Source organism: Doryrhamphus excisus, chromosome 23 (assembly GCF_030265055.1).
Source record: "Doryrhamphus excisus isolate RoL2022-K1 chromosome 23, RoL_Dexc_1.0, whole genome shotgun sequence".
NCBI classification, from domain to species: domain Eukaryota; kingdom Metazoa; phylum Chordata; class Actinopteri; order Syngnathiformes; family Syngnathidae; genus Doryrhamphus; species Doryrhamphus excisus.
This window is the reverse complement of record NC_080488.1, coordinates 2054019-2070477: the sequence shown is the minus strand read 5'-3', so window position 1 is coordinate 2070477 and position 16459 is coordinate 2054019. Positions and strand designations below refer to the sequence as shown.

The following is a 16459-nucleotide window of genomic DNA, read 5'->3' as shown; positions in this document are numbered from 1 at the left end:
TTATGTACTTCATGTTTACAGTACTGGAATATAGTGTGCTCGGGTGTATTATACTGACTCCTGTACCTGCAATGCAACATTGAAATCGAACCGGATGTCGTCTTCATCATTATTTTCTTGTTATATATTTTATTTAATACATTTGAGAGGTATTTTTTTTCACTTCCATACTGTAATATAAAGGTATAGATTGAATAATCAGCATCATGGGACACTATGCCTTTGAGTGGATCAGTTTAATGTTGTTTTTCCATTATGTTGTCCAAATTTTAAGTCCAGTATACGTCAAAAAACGGTGCCACTGAACTGCTGTGCCATCACATCAACGTATATACAGTATATACAGTGTTATATATATTATATAATGCAAGCCACAGAACATGTTTAAAGTTGCAATGTTTTACATGCAGGCAAGTATACGTACAATAAGCTCATGTGTACAGTGGTGTTGACAGTGAATCATACACAAGTTGTGTGTGTGTGTGTGTAATGTGAGTTTATTGTATGATGACTGAATAAAAAGACATTGGGAATAACACTTTGGTTTTAATTCATAGAATGGAATATGGAGTTTGGAGAAGGAGTATAGATTTAATGATGTCATAAAATTTATTGATTTTTAGTCATGTCTGTGGTGATAATGTCATTATTTTTTAACTGTGTAACAGATTGTTTACATGATTAAAATGTAAGGACCATGCAAGCTAGTCCATAACAGAAAAGTGGAAGTGCTGAATCTGTCTCTGCATTGTGCACACAACACCTCTGTCTCCAGGGAGCTGAGCTCAGCAGAGGGAAGGATGCGTTCAAGAGCATATGGTGGGTTATTGCTATTAAACATGCATGGAAATCAATTTAAATACACATTTTGTAATCAATCAAGGGACCTTTAATAGCTCAAAAGAAAACAACAATTCCCCTTTAAAGCATACCCCCTGAGAAATACTACAATACTGATATGACTTCAAAATATACAGTAATATTTATGGTAATGTCAGCAAATATAATGTATATCTGAGTACTGTAAACATATCCAGCATATGAGTCCAGGCCATGTGGATAAAATACTCCACAGCATCCACAGCATCCCTCCCCCATCTATTCTTCTTTCTCAGCACAGTGACCTGCCTAAAGGAGCCTGCGTTGCCATGACAACGTGCTGTCTGTCTGCTCTCCGAAGGGCGTTGTACGTGTTGCTCTGACGCAGCCTGTCATTTAATATTTTATTTATTTAATATTCCAATACACAACCGACGCACACGCTCACGTACACGCCACGACACAGCCCATTGGCTGTTAATGGAAACCTTTTGCCATGATACAGGAATTGGTGCAGTGTGGAGGGAGGGGAGGGGTTTTGGTTTGCAGCATGCGGCAAAGTCCGAGCATGCGCATTTATGTTTGGGCTGCAGCCAAAGATATGACGTAAACATTGTGATGGGTGTGACTATTGGAGGAGGTAAAACAATATATGTACATATATATGTATATATTGTTTTCAATATATGTATATATTGTATATATATATATCGTATTGTTTTTGGTTTATTTATTACATTTTCTAATTTTTTCATTATCAACATTTTCATTATTTTCCTCTGCAGTACAGACAACTGCGTTCTGCTTAGAACTGATCATGGCTGCACATACCACTTTTCTCCACAAGAGGTCACTGTTCTACTCTGTGTAGTAGAAGCACGATAGGAGTGTACACTCACTGCTGACTACATTAGGCACACCTAGAAATACTTCATGTATGTATGATTTACATAAACAAAGTCATGGTCAAAATAAAATGTTATTTTTTTAGTGACATTGTTGTATTAAGTTACCAATACTGTGAGTTTAATATTGTTACTAAGGGAGTGGAAAATAAACGATATTAATTGATACATTGATGCGCATGCGCGCATCGGCTCATTCACTGGGTATGGATGCAATTTCCGGGTTCATCGCGATGCGTTTATGGGTATCAGTAAAATCCGATGCAAGCGCCGTTTTATTCATGTTCAACTTAACTCCATATGCTGTTCCCCAGGTGCAAGGCACACACAACTACTAGTAAAAAAGCATGGACGTTCCCACGCAAGCAGCAGCAACGAGGAAGTTTCTACCCCCTCCCCGAACGAGTGCTCACAGCACAGCAGGTGACATTAGAACAGCAGATCAGTTCTTCTTCCTGAATTGTGAAACAATTTTAAAAGGGTATAAGTTGTTTTTTACATTTTCTGACCCTCATTACTGTATTAGCTTAGCTGCTAGCTCAGTCATATTAACAGTATGTTTAGCAGACAGGAATATAAACAAACATTGATTGCACTGTTGAATGTGTCACTTTAACTTTGTTGTTGCTGTACTGTATTTTTTACAGCAGTAATTATTGTTGAATTGTTTTACTGGTTGCTGTTTTAAGGTGGTAAAAGGATGATCAAGAATGGTGCATATAGGAAAAAAAAAAAAGACAAACAGCACTTTAGTTGAATTTACTGCCAAGTGCTTGAAAGGAATAAAGTCAAATACTTTTTGTAGGATCATACTGAATTCCATTTTTCCCCTTTGCTTATTTGCATGATGTTGAATTGCATCATATAGCAAGAAATTGCATCATATCATATTGGATTGCATTGATTTGAACTAAATGATTATTTCATTGTATCGCCAGAAAATTCCATGTATCGTGAAAGTATCGTATCGCTGGCAGTGCATCGAGATGTGTATCGAATCGTCCTCAATGCTGAGTTTAACACCCCTAATTGTGACTCTAGAAGGCAACTTTTTGTCTTCTTTTTTTTGCCAAAATTATATTCGAAACTGAATATTAGAAACTGCTTTCGATGTGGGTTCGATATATAATTTGTTCCAAAATTCCAAATTTAATTGAGTGTAATTTAGCTCAACAAACTATACTTCCTGTACTTACTTTTGCTGGCTTCATGCAATACATGTTTATGTATTGTATACACCATATAGCCTACATATGCAATGTATACATTTGAATGTTTTCTGCCATATTTACTGTTAAATTAGTCAAATCTCTTTCAACCTAATATTGAATAATACCCAAATTTATATAAGTTATAGTTTGGAAATTAAAATCTGTCCATTTCCATCACCTCCTACACATTTGTGGTTGTTGCAGTATCTCATTATGGACAGTAGGTGGCGCTGTTGGACTGTGTAATCGGAATGGGTGCACTAAAGCATCTTCCACCCACTTGCAGCCAAAGAAGGTCGACGAACGGACGTGAAAAGCTTCATTCTTCCACGGAAACGATGCAGCTCCTGGATTTGTATTTTTTATGCAACATAAAGCATTGAGATATTGAAATAGCAGTGGATTTAATATCAGTGGTTTGAAATCTCCCTGCTAAAAGATGGCAACATGCGGCACGAGAGGACAATGGCTGGAGATGTGGATTTCCTTTTGTCTCCCGCTGCTGATTGTTTTTCATGCTGAACCGATCTCCGCTCAAGTGAGATATTCCATTCAGGAGGAAGTCAAAGTAGGAAGTGCGGTTGCAAATGTGGCCAAGGACCTCGGACTGGATATCGGGAGGCTGCAGGAGAGAAATCTCCGTGTGGTGTCGGGAACAAAGCAGGATCAGTTCAAGGTAAATCCGAGGGACGGTGTTCTGTCTACCCAGCAGAGATTAGACCGAGAGGAGCTGTGCGGGAACACGGTGCCGTGCGTCACCAACCTCAAGGTGGTGGTGGAAAACCCTTTGGAGATGCATCAAGTCCTTGTGGAGGTACTCGATGTGAATGATAACACACCTCGATTTCTTGATGATAACTGCACTCTGGAGGTTCTGGAATCCGCCCTTGTCGGATATAGACTCCAGGTGGAAGGTGCCCAAGATTTGGATGTCGGCTTGAATTCCATACAATCCTACAGACTGAACCATAACCAATTTTTTCACCTGGAAACTGAAGAGTTCGGTGAAGATGGGAAGGTCCCGTTTCTTGTTTTACAGCGACCTTTAGATAGAGAAAACACCGCCCAACACCATTTAATATTAACAGCTGCAGATGGGGGCAAACCACCCAAAACAGGCACTATCAATATTACTGTTATTATATCTGATATAAATGATAACCCACCAGTGTGTGGCAAGCTAAAGTATTCCATTACAGTGAAGGAAAACGCACCAGTAGGGACATATCTGCTGACAGTGAACGCATCAGACAGCGATGATGGACTGAACGGTGAGATTGAATATTCATTACGAAGCAAACTAAGAGGACTCCCCTCCGTGCCTTTTGATTTGAACAAAAAAACCGGCGAACTCCGAGTCAAAGTGGGTCTAGATTTTGAAGAAAGACGAGTCTACGAGATGAAAGTACTCGCAGCTGACAAAGGCGCCGTGTCGCTTTCCACTCAATGCAACGTAGTGGTCCATGTCGAGGACGTGAATGACAACAAACCAGAAATAGACATCACATCGCTGTCTAGTCGCATCCCAGAGGACGCCCCTCCGGGTACAGTGGTGGCGTTAGTGGGAGTGAATGATCTGGACTCAGGTGTGAATGGACAGGTGGTCTGCAGTGTTCTGGACCACTTGCCATTTGACCTCAAGTCATCCCCTGATGGACAATCGTATTCTCTTGTCACGAAGGACTATTTAGACAAAGAGAAGATGCACGTGTATGATATTACAATAACTGCCAAGGATTTAGGGACACCCCCGTTGTCATCTAGCAAGGTGGTCCATGTAGATGTACTAGATGTTAACGACAATAGACCTTTATTCACTGAAAGCCCGTATACTTTTTATGTACTGGAAAACAACAAAGCAGGAGACTCTTTGTTTTCTGTAACTGCTACAGACTCTGATGGGGAGGAAAATGCAGCAGTAACCTTCTCACTCCAAAAAGGTCCATCTGTGACATCATTTTTAAATATAAATGAGGTCACCGGTGCTATTTCAGCACTAAAAAGTTTTGACTTTGAGACACTAAAAAGCTTCCAGTTCCAAGTGGTGGCCACAGACGCTGGAAGTCCTCCACTGAGCAGCAACGTGACAGTGAAGGTGTTCATCCTGGATCAGAACGACAACGCTCCGGTCATCCTGTATCCAGTCAGCTCCAACGGTTCCTCCGAAGGCGTGGAGGAGATTCCCCGCAATATGAAAGCAGGAGACTTGGTGACTAAAGTCCGAGCCTATGACGCTGATATCGGATATAACGGCTGGTTACTGTTTTCACTGCAGCAAGTCACTGACCACAGTGTCTTTACTTTGGACCGCTATACGGGCCAGATCAGAACACTTCGCTCATTGACAGAGACAGACGAGGCTGAGCATCAACTGCTCATACTGGTCAAAGACAATGGCAACGTTTCACTCTCAGCAACAGCTACTGTGACTGTCAAACTTGTGGAGCCCAAAGAGGCTTTTGCAGCTTCTGATGTCAAACGTGCAGCAGCAAAAGTGGACAAGGAGGAGGACGACAATGTGACTTTTTATCTCATCATCACTTTGGGCTCGGTCTCCCTCCTTTTTGTCATCAGCATCATCGTGCTGATCGCCATGCAGTGCTCCAAATCCACAGAGTACACTTCCAAATATCTCCAAGACACTAATTATGATGGGACACTGTGTCACAGCATCCAGTACAGATCAGGAGACAAACGCTACATGTTAGTTGGACCCAGAATGAGTATCGGTTCTACTGTGGTCCCGGGCAGCCACGCCAACACTCTGGTGCTCCCTGACAGGAGACTCGCTTCTTCTGGGGAGGTAAGACTTTATGCTTTTTGTGATTCATGCATGTGTAAATTATTTCGCGACTATATAGCTACATGATCAGAATGAGCATTCAAGTTCCTGTCATGATCAGGAAGAGTACAAACTAAGATTTTAGGCTGAAAAATACCGGCCTATTGGTCATTCCTGTTAATGCTGGCAGTCTTGTACAAAAAAAGGGATGCATTTTGTCTTAAAGTGTTTTTAATTGTTTTAATAATTGCACACATCTATGGTCCAATTAAGGTAGTTTAGGTTTCAGATGAAATCAATGTACCTTTGTGAGGATAAGTGGTAGAAAATTAATGAATGAATGAATGAAATCAATTGGCTTGGCTTTTGTGCCTGTCAACTTGAATCGCTGTCCATGGTGCTGAAGTTAGTTCTTTGTTATATTACTCAAAACATAAGTTTGTTGCAAACGGGTGACGTCTTTGTTGCCGTAATTTATTGATTTATGGCAACCTCAATCGCTGTCCATGGTGCTGAAGTTAGTTCTTTGTTATATCACTCAAAACATCATAAGTTTGTTGCAAACGGGGGACATCTTTGTTACAGTAATTTATTTTGGATTACTTCATATCATTGCCTTTTTGTTACTACTTTTTATATACTGTATTCCAAAATGAGCTCTGATATTCACATATGAATTTTTGGAGTATAATCATCAAATTAGTTTTTTTTAATTAGAGGCTCCTCACCAAAGGGGAAATATTTTACTCATGCACCACCAAAAAAAACACACAAACTGTAATTGGATGCATTGAATGTAATGCATGTAATTAAATGTTGTCCAAGTTAGTGTCTGAACATAAAAGTAATTAATTAGAATAAAAAACACAAAAACACTCAACAATCATCGAGCAAAGAAGCAGATGTGCTGCTTTAGGCCCCTTAGAAGGCCCCAACATGATATTCCACAGCTGCCCTTCTCCTTGTAGCTCACTAGGTGTCAGTGTGGGCCTGGAGATGATCATGCTGAGGAGGTACGCTGGTCCGTCCCATCATCATTGAAGGAATTATTTAGTCCGAGGGCGTGCAAATGGTGCGGATCAAGTAAGAATGAACAGTGGTGAAAATCTAAAGTTCGAGGTCTCTTTTTTGTGATTCATATACGACTGATGGTGCAGAGGAAGTGTGACTACAAGTGGATCGCCTCATACGCATGAAAGGAAGCCATTTTTGTTGTTTTTTTTCTTGTTCATGATGGCGCTGCGAGGACAAAGACACCGAGAGTGCTGCTGGTGGGTGGCTGTGATTGTCTTGTTTCTTGGGAGGAGGATTTGGGCTCAGATTCGGTACTCAGTTCCGGAAGAAGTGCAGGTGGGGACCACGGTGGGAAATATCGCTAAGGATTTAGGACTGGAGATTCGAACCTTGGCCGAGAGACGGTTTCGTATTGTTTCGGGTCCGAATCACGCGTTGTTTCATCTTAACCAGAACAACGGGGCTCTGTCTGTGACGAAAACAATAGACCGAGAAGAAATCTGTAACGGGGCTAAAGTGTGTTTAATCAATTTGAAAATAGTTGTTGAAAATCCGCTGGAGATCCACTACGTGGGTGTTGAGATCACGGACGTGAACGACCACCCACCGAGCTTCCCAGAAAACGAGCAGAGGCTGGAAATAGCAGAAAATATTCCACAAGGTACTCGTTTTCAGATCCATTCTGCTAGAGATCCAGATGTTGGCTCAAATTCGGTGCGATTTTACAAACTGAGCTCGGTGGATCTTTTTGACATTGAAGTGAGGGACAGTGAAGAGGACAAGATACCTTTTTTAGTCTTGAAAAAATCTTTAGACCGGGAGCAGAAAGCAGAACACAATCTGGTCTTAACCGCTTTGGATGGAGGAAGTCCTGCTAAATCTGGGAGTCTTAATTTAAGCATCACTGTGTTGGACGCAAATGATAACAGACCTGTGTTCAGCAAAGACGTTTATAGCGTCACACTGGAAGAAAACGCTCCAATTGGGACACTCGTAGTGGGATTGAATGCCACAGATGTAGACGAAGGGCCAAACAGTTTAATAGAATACTCGTTAGGGAAAACCCAAAAAAAGAAAGTACATGAAACATTCGAATTAGACGGAATTACTGGTGAAATCAGGGTGAAAGGTGTGATTGACTTTGAGGACACTGAGATTTACAGATTAGACGTACAAGCGTCAGATAAAGGCCAGCTGCCTTGGACATCTGAAGGTAGAGTTGTGATAAAAGTCAAGGATGTGAATGACAACAAGCCGGAAATGGAAGTGACGTCATTACGGAATATTGTCCCTGAAAATGCTAAACCCGGCACCGTCATCTCTCTTATTAGCATCACGGATCGAGACTCTGGACTGAATGGTAAAGTAGTTTGTGAAATCGCCGGGAATATTCCGTTTGATTTAACGCCGTCCATAGAAGAGAATATGTACTCGCTTGTCACTAAGGCTGCTTTGGACAGAGAGAGCGTAACTAATTATGACATCACAATCACAGCCAGTGACTGTGGTGTGCCTTCACTCTCTACGGCCATCACAATAAACGTCCAAGTATCAGATCGGAATGATAACCAACCAACATTCATGCGCAATCCGTATGAACTGTACTTAATAGAAAATAATATTCCAGGTGTGGAAATATTATCTGTTAGTGCGGCTGACACGGATCAGGATGAAAATGCAGCCGTTACTTATCATATTGTGAGAGGGGATGGACAGCCAGGTGATATCACATCGTTCCTCAACGTCAATTCAGAAACCGGACAAATATCAGCACTGAAAAGTTTTGACTTTGAGACGCTAAAAAGCTTCCAGTTCCAAGTGGTGGCCACAGACGCTGGAAGTCCTCCACTGAGCAGCAACGTGACAGTGAAGGTGTTCATCCAGGATCAGAACGACAACGCTCCGGTCATCCTGTATCCAGTCAGCTCCAACGGTTCCTCCGAAGGCGTGGAGGAGATTCCCCGCAATATGAAAGCAGGAGACTTGGTGACTAAAGTCCGAGCCTATGACGCTGATATCGGATATAACGGCTGGTTACTGTTTTCACTGCAGCAAGTCACTGACCACAGTGTCTTTACTTTGGACCGCTATACGGGCCAGATCAGAACACTTCGCTCATTGACAGAGACAGACGAGGCTGAGCATCAACTGCTCATACTGGTCAAAGACAATGGCAACGTTTCACTCTCAGCAACAGCTACTGTGACTGTCAAACTTGTGGAGCCCAAAGAGGCTTTTGCAGCTTCTGATGTCAAACGTGCAGCAGCAAAAGTGGACAAGGAGGAGGACGACAATGTGACTTTTTATCTCATCATCACTTTGGGCTCGGTCTCCCTCCTTTTTGTCATCAGCATCATCGTGCTGATCGCCATGCAGTGCTCCAAATCCACAGAGTACACTTCCAAATATCTCCAAGACACTAATTATGATGGGACACTGTGTCACAGCATCCAGTACAGATCAGGAGACAAACGCTACATGTTAGTTGGACCCAGAATGAGTATCGGTTCTACTGTGGTCCCGGGCAGCCACGCCAACACTCTGGTGCTCCCTGACAGGAGACTCGCTTCTTCTGGGGAGGTAAGACATCCATTGTTATATAGTTTTGTTCACTCATATGATTTCAATATTTGTAGTTTTATGTCTTTTAAACGGTTTTGTGTGTCTCTTGTGTCTGCGTTAAAATGTTTTGTTTTCAACAACTTAGTAGAAAATGCTGACTATAGTCACTGTCTTGTATAAATGCGCTTCTGTTCTTGGTTTTTAATGGTTATTTTGAGAACATTTCAAGTTCAAACCTTCCTTGAGAAACACTTTCCTGCCAGTTTATTGTTGCACTACCAAGTGGGGGTTGAACATTGACCAATAGTGGTTAGCATGGCCACACTGTCAGGAGATCCAAGAGGTCCGTATCTCTGTGGAGTTTGTATTTTCTTTCCGTGTGGGGGATTTGTTGGGGATTCTAAATGGTTGTTTGTCCCTTTAACTGGCTGACGGCCAGTCAATGTACTATAGCTACTACACATGTCGTTGTCCATGGTACTGAATGATTTTGCACAACAATATAATGCACAATTGAAGCGACAGTTGAGGGCCAAGTGGGTGTTTTGTAAATATATGAATAATTGTAAATTAATAAACAATTATTGATTGTGTTTTTCACATACAAGACTCTATACATATATGTACATATATATCACACATATCTATATACATCACAATATGGTTTTGGATTCATTTCTATGTTGTTACTTTTTCTCAGGGAAGTGCCCCAAAAAATTGAATTATGCTGAAGTGAATTTTGACTGAGTTGGTTATGGTTATACTTACAGTATTATATTACATTCTTCAATGTGCTGTATTACAAAAAATGTTTATGAATGGAGAGTAACTTTCCAACTTTGGTGCAGCCCTAAAGTCATGCTGTGATTCTCAAAGTCCATAACGCATCATAACCACTAGGTGTCAGTGTGCTACTACTACAGGACGCTAAGCAGTAGGTCGGTCCTTCTGCTTGCTCTCCATCCGTTTGTTCGAGTCCTCACAGAGGAGACGCTGCCTTCACCGGAGACGAGTATTGCTGGTTTGTTATTCCAGTATTTTCTTATGTGATGGGATACATTTGAATAAGATATTTAGTATTTTTGGATGTTTCATTTATTCGGCCATTTTGGAATAAAGCACTGAAATCCAAGCTGTAAGCATGGAAGCCGGAGGACAAAGACGAGGACTGCGGGCTTGGTGGGTTGCCTCTTGTGTTTGCATCATGCTGGCTGGTTTGGAGCGGGTTGCGGCACAGATTAAATATTCCATTGCGGAGGAGGTCAAAGTGGGAACCGTGGTGGGGAATATTGCAAGGGATCTCGGACTGGACATCGCCTCTTTGGTGGAGAGACGTTTTCGCATCGTTTCAGGGCCAGATGGGGATCAGTTTGAGGTAAATGCCAGCAATGGCGTTCTGTGTGTGCGTAAAACTATGGACAGAGAAGAGCTTTGTGAGGGCATGTCGCCTTGTTTGATTAATATGAAATTAATCGCTGAGAACCCCATGGAAATACACCATGTAGGTGTAGAAATCATTGATATTAATGATAATTCACCTACTTTTCAAGAAGGAGAAAAGATAATCGAAATATCAGAATCCACGCTGCCTGGAAAACGATTCCAATTACCAAGCGCACACGATCCAGACGTTTTGGCTAATACGGTACGTGTGTATAGATTAAATCAAAATGAATATTTCAGCGCACAAATTAGAGACAGGGGAGATGATAAGGTGCCATTTTTGGTTTTACAAAAGCCTCTAGACAGAGAAAAACACACGGAGCACAAATTAGTTCTGACTGCAATTGACGGTGGAAATCCACCAAAATCTGGAACTCTTAATGTCACAGTTATTGTGCTGGATTCTAACGATAACAATCCTACGTTTACACAGGAAGTATATTCCGTAACAATATCCGAAAACGTGAAGCCTGGCACAAGCGTCATGAAGGTTGAAGCAACTGATCTTGACGAGGAATTAAATGGAGATATTGAATATTATTTCGGTGGAGAACTTGACTCTAAAATCTATGAAATGTTTGCTTTGGATAAAGACTCCGGTGTAATCCAAGTCAAAGGCCAACTTGACTATGAGAAGGTGGATGTTTACAAGTTAGACGTCCATGCCACAGACAAAGGACAGCCGCCAATGAGCACCGATTGCAGAGTAATTATTAAAATCATGGATGAAAATGACAACCAACCGGAAATTGATGTGACATCCCTGTCGAAAACCTTAGCAGAAGATTCCAAACCCGGCACCGTGATTTCTTTAATAAGCATCACAGACAAAGACGTGGGTTTGAACGGTAAAGTCATATGTAGTCTTTCACTCAATGTCCCGTTTGAATTAAAACCGTCATTTCAAGATAATATGTACTCGCTGGTACTGAAAGATAGATTGGATCGAGAATTAGTTTCGGATTATGACATTACATTAACAGCTACAGATTGTGGCCAACCGCCTTTGTCCAACTTTAAAATTCTGCATGTGGATGTGTCAGACGTCAATGATAATGTTCCTACATTTCTGCACAATCCAATTCAACTTTATTTGCTGGAAAATAACGTGCCAGGAAATTCCATTTTTACTGTCACTGCCTTTGATAAGGACCTGAATGAAAATGCAGCTTTGACTTATCACATTGACAAAGGAGAAGGTCCGGTTAAAATGTCAACATTTTTAAATATCAACTCAGAAACTGGACAAATATCGGCACTAAAGAGTTTTGACTTTGAGACGCTAAAAAGCTTCCAGTTCCAAGTGGTGGCCACAGACGCTGGAAGTCCTCCACTGAGCAGCAACGTAACAGTGAAGGTGTTCATACTGGATCAGAACGACAACGCTCCGGTCATCCTGTATCCAGTCAGCTCCAACGGTTCCTCCGAAGGCGTGGAGGAGATTCCCCGCAATATGAAAGCAGGAGACTTGGTGACTAAAGTCCGAGCCTATGACGCTGATATCGGATATAACGGCTGGTTACTGTTTTCACTGCAGCAAGTCACTGACCACAGTGTCTTTACTTTGGACCGCTATACGGGCCAGATCAGAACACTTCGCTCATTGACAGAGACAGACGAGGCTGAGCATCAACTGCTCATACTGGTCAAAGACAATGGCAACGTTTCACTCTCAGCAACAGCTACTGTGACTGTCAAACTTGTGGAGCCCAAAGAGGCTTTTGCAGCTTCTGATGTCAAACGTGCAGCAGCAAAAGTGGACAAGGAGGAGGACGACAATGTGACTTTTTATCTCATCATCACTTTGGGCTCGGTCTCCCTCCTTTTTGTCATCAGCATCATCGTGCTGATCGCCATGCAGTGCTCCAAATCCACAGAGTACACTTCCAAATATCTCCAAGACACTAATTATGATGGGACACTGTGTCACAGCATCCAGTACAGATCAGGAGACAAACGCTACATGTTAGTTGGACCCAGAATGAGTATCGGTTCTACTGTGGTCCCGGGCAGCCACGCCAACACTCTGGTGCTCCCTGACAGGAGACTCGCTTCTTCTGGGGAGGTAAGACATCCATTTTTCTGCAATATAAGTTATGTGCATTTTAATTGTGTGGTGTAACATTGTCTCCTGCAAAGCCATGCTCTCCATGGTGCTGAATTCTGATGGTTAGCTTGTCTTCATGCTTCTTTGCTGGTTGAAATGATTGTGAGCAATGTGAATACTGTTTGATCAGAGTGATGGTTTTGTCCAAAATGAGTAGTAGTCCATATTATATATGGTGTATATTTGTATATAGCTTAATGTCACTTTATTGTTGAATCCTATAGAAGTGTTATCTCTGATTATATTATACCATATTCTGAATATCTTCCTCTGCAATTTCATTATTCGTTTGTCATATTTTAATTTGAGTTAATAATGTGTATACATATATATACTGCAATAGTAGAGGAGAAGCGTCAAACTTAACGGAATAATTACTTTGGAACTGAGAATATTATTATAATCAGCATATTTGATTCTGCAGACGTTGTTGTATCATAATACATATTTCAATGGCTTCCTATCTGTTGTTTTTTTTACCCCAATATATGGCTTTAAATTCCGTCTCAGTGATAGTCAAACCATAACCTATCACGTGGTAGATGACAGGTGCATTGTGGAACATGTAGTTTATTGTAAGTGTGCTATAAAACAACGTATAACTTATTGCATTTTTATGAAATCCTGTTTTAAGCTCACTAAATCATAAAGTAAGGTGAATATATGGAATTTTACGCAGTTAGACACTTGAAAATATTTAATTACCGAAGGGTTTGTGTGTTTTTTTTTGTGCATTGCTGCGTAATTGTCAACACCTGCGAAGCAGCCACACGGTCTGGGATCCTCTGGGTGTCAGTGTTACATTAGAAACCAGGAGGACACACCGTCCCTCCCCTTTTAAATCTTTTGTTTGAGCCCCACACAAACACAGCCTGCATTCCAGCCATCAGGGTTACATTGTTGGACCACCAGGACGCACACATGGCTTGGATTTAAAGAATTATTGCAAGCGTTTAGTTTTTTTCCGGATCAGCAATGGCGGCTTGTGTTTTTCTTCATTTTGGTTTGCTTGTGCTGCTGCCAACACGGGCTTTTTCGGAAATTCGCTACTCGATCCCCGAGGAGGTAAAAGATGGAACTATTGTTGGGAATGTTGCAAAGGACCTCGGCCTTGACGTCACCTCTCTGGTCGATCGACGGTTCCGGGTGGTTTCCGAGTCCAAAGAGGCCTTTTTCGAGGTAAACCAGCACAACGGGGCGTTGCATGTGAACAAGAGAATAGACAGAGACGAGTCCTGTCATGGCAGCGGCGCCTGCTTAGTCGAGCTCAAAGTCATCGTGGAAAACCCTTTGGAGATCCATTATGTAGTCGTGGAGATCACGGACGTCAACGACCACTCTCCCGCGTTTACTGAACGCCAGCAGACGTTTGAAATAGCAGAGCACACCCTGCCGGGGAAGCGGTTCCAGCTGCATGCCGCACACGATCCCGACGCAGGGATCAACTCCATACGGGCCTACACTTTGACGTCGAATGAACATTTTGAAATAGATCTCCGCCAAAGCGACGAGGATAAGATTCCGTTTTTGGTGCTGAAGAAATCTTTGGACCGGGAACACAAGGACAAACACTGGCTGCTGGTCACGGCAGTGGATGGGGGTAAACCTCCACGGTCAGGCACTCTAAATGTGTCCATTATTGTCCTCGACATTAATGATAACAGACCAATATTTAGTCAGGATACTTACCAAATTACAGTAGCTGAAAATATTAAAATTGGCACTTCAATATTTAAAATGAATGCAACAGATCCAGATGAAGGTACTAATGGAGAAATAGAATATAGTCTTGCAAAGACACTGAAGAAAAATATGTATAGTGTTTTTGAATTAGATAAATCATCTGGAGTTATTAAAGTAAAAGGAATAATTGACTATGAAGAAAATGATGTCTATAAATTAGACATTGAGGCATCAGATAAAGCAGTACCTCCTCTGACAGGTGAGTGTAGACTAATCATAAAAATAAAAGACATGAATGATAATCCACCAGAAATAGAAGTGACATCACTGTCCAATAAAGTACCCGAAGACTCAAAACCCGGTACTGTTATTTCCCTCATTACTGTAAAGGATAAAGACTCCGGTGTCAATGGTAAAATAATCTCCACCATAATAAACGACGTCCCTTTTGAATTAAAGCCTTCCTACAAGGAAAACATATATTCCGTTATCACTAAAGAATATTTAGATAGAGAGCACGTGTCCCGATATGAAATCACCATAAAAGCTACAGACTGTGGAGAACCTCCTTTATCAACATTTAAAACCCTCCACGTTCAAATATCAGATGTTAATGATAACAGTCCGTACTTCCAACAGAACCCTTTGGAATTCTACCTGACTGAGAATAATGTGGCTGGGAATTCTATTTTCTCTGTAAGCGCCACAGACAAAGACTTAAATGACAATGCAGCTATTATTTATCACATTGTTAGAGATGGCCGCCACAATGACATTATGTCTTTTCTAAATATTAATTCAGAAACCGGACAAATATCAGCACTAAAGAGTTTTGACTTTGAGACGCTAAAAAGCTTCCAGTTCCAAGTGGTGGCCACAGACGCTGGAAGTCCTCCACTGAGCAGCAACGTAACAGTCAAGGTGTTCATCCTGGATCAGAACGACAACGCTCCGGTCATCCTGTATCCAGTCAGCTCCAACGGTTCCTCCGAAGGCGTGGAGGAGATTCCCCGCAATATGAAAGCAGGAGACTTGATGACTAAAGTCCGAGCCTATGACGCTGATATCGGATATAACGGCTGGTTACTGTTTTCACTGCAGCAAGTCACTGACCACAGTGTCTTTACTTTGGACCGCTATACGGGCCAGATCAGAACACTTCGCTCATTGACAGAGACAGACGAGGCTGAGCATCAACTGCTCATACTGGTCAAAGACAATGGCAACGTTTCACTCTCAGCAACAGCTACTGTGACTGTCAAACTTGTGGAGCCCAAAGAGGCTTTTGCAGCTTCTGATGTCAAACGTGCAGCAGCAAAAGTGGACAAGGAGGAGGACGACAATGTGACTTTTTATCTCATCATCACTTTGGGCTCGGTCTCCCTCCTTTTTGTCATCAGCATCATCGTGCTGATCGCCATGCAGTGCTCCAAATCCACAGAGTACACTTCCAAATATCTCCAAGACACTAATTATGATGGGACACTGTGTCACAGCATCCAGTACAGATCAGGAGACAAACGCTACATGTTAGTTGGACCCAGAATGAGTATCGGTTCTACTGTGGTCCCGGGCAGCCATGCCAACACTCTGGTTCTCCCTGACAGGAGACTCGCTTCTTCTGGGGAGGTAAGACATCAATTTTTCTGCAATATAAGTTATGTGCATTTTAATTGTGTGGTGTAACATTGTCTCCTGCAAAGCCATGCTCTCCATGGTGCTGAATTCTGTTGGTTAGCTTGTCTTCATGCTTCTTTGCTGGTTGAAATGAATGTGAGCAATGTGAATGCTGTTCGATCAGAGTGATGGTTTTGTCCAAAATGAGTAGTAGGCCATATTATATATGGTGTATATTTGTATATGGCTTAATGTCACTTTATTGTTGAATCCTATAGAAGTGTTATCTCTGATTATATTATACCATATTCTGAAT

General features: G+C 41.7%; 4 protein-coding genes across 4 annotated transcripts; all 4 read left to right on the top strand.

The window, feature by feature from the left end:
- The first annotated feature begins 3235 nt into the window (after positions 1-3235).
- Positions 3236-5804, top strand: LOC131110652 (protocadherin gamma-A10-like). The gene has a single exon (XM_058063938.1). It carries the CDS (start codon positions 3375-3377, stop codon positions 5802-5804), a length of 2430 nt encoding a protein of 809 aa, XP_057919921.1. The 5' UTR covers positions 3236-3374.
- Positions 5805-6765: 961 nt separating this feature from the next.
- LOC131110342 (protocadherin beta-15-like) lies at positions 6766-9801 on the top strand. Its single transcript, XM_058063385.1, has one exon. The coding sequence runs from the start codon at positions 6948-6950 to the stop codon at positions 9471-9473; it is 2526 nt and encodes an 841-aa protein (XP_057919368.1). The 5' UTR covers positions 6766-6947; the 3' UTR covers positions 9474-9801.
- A 404-nt stretch (positions 9802-10205) lies between these two features.
- On the top strand, positions 10206-13392 carry LOC131110351 (protocadherin alpha-8-like). The gene has a single exon (XM_058063399.1). It carries the CDS (start codon positions 10435-10437, stop codon positions 12856-12858), a length of 2424 nt encoding a protein of 807 aa, XP_057919382.1. The 5' UTR covers positions 10206-10434; the 3' UTR covers positions 12859-13392.
- A 273-nt stretch (positions 13393-13665) lies between these two features.
- LOC131110356 (protocadherin alpha-8-like) lies at positions 13666-16363 on the top strand. The gene has a single exon (XM_058063404.1). It carries the CDS (start codon positions 13819-13821, stop codon positions 16210-16212), a length of 2394 nt encoding a protein of 797 aa, XP_057919387.1. The 5' UTR covers positions 13666-13818; the 3' UTR covers positions 16213-16363.
- The last annotated feature ends 96 nt before the right edge of the window (positions 16364-16459 follow it).

What these genes read in the sequence shown, in the direction of transcription:
- LOC131110342 (XM_058063385.1), top strand. Translation starts at nt 6,948, where the DNA reads ATGATGGCGCTGCGAGGACAAAGACACCGAGAGTGCTGCTGGTGGGTG.
- LOC131110652 (XM_058063938.1), top strand. Translation starts at nt 3,375, where the DNA reads ATGGCAACATGCGGCACGAGAGGACAATGGCTGGAGATGTGGATTTCC.
- LOC131110351 (XM_058063399.1), top strand. Translation starts at nt 10,435, where the DNA reads ATGGAAGCCGGAGGACAAAGACGAGGACTGCGGGCTTGGTGGGTTGCC.
- LOC131110356 (XM_058063404.1), top strand. Translation starts at nt 13,819, where the DNA reads ATGGCGGCTTGTGTTTTTCTTCATTTTGGTTTGCTTGTGCTGCTGCCA.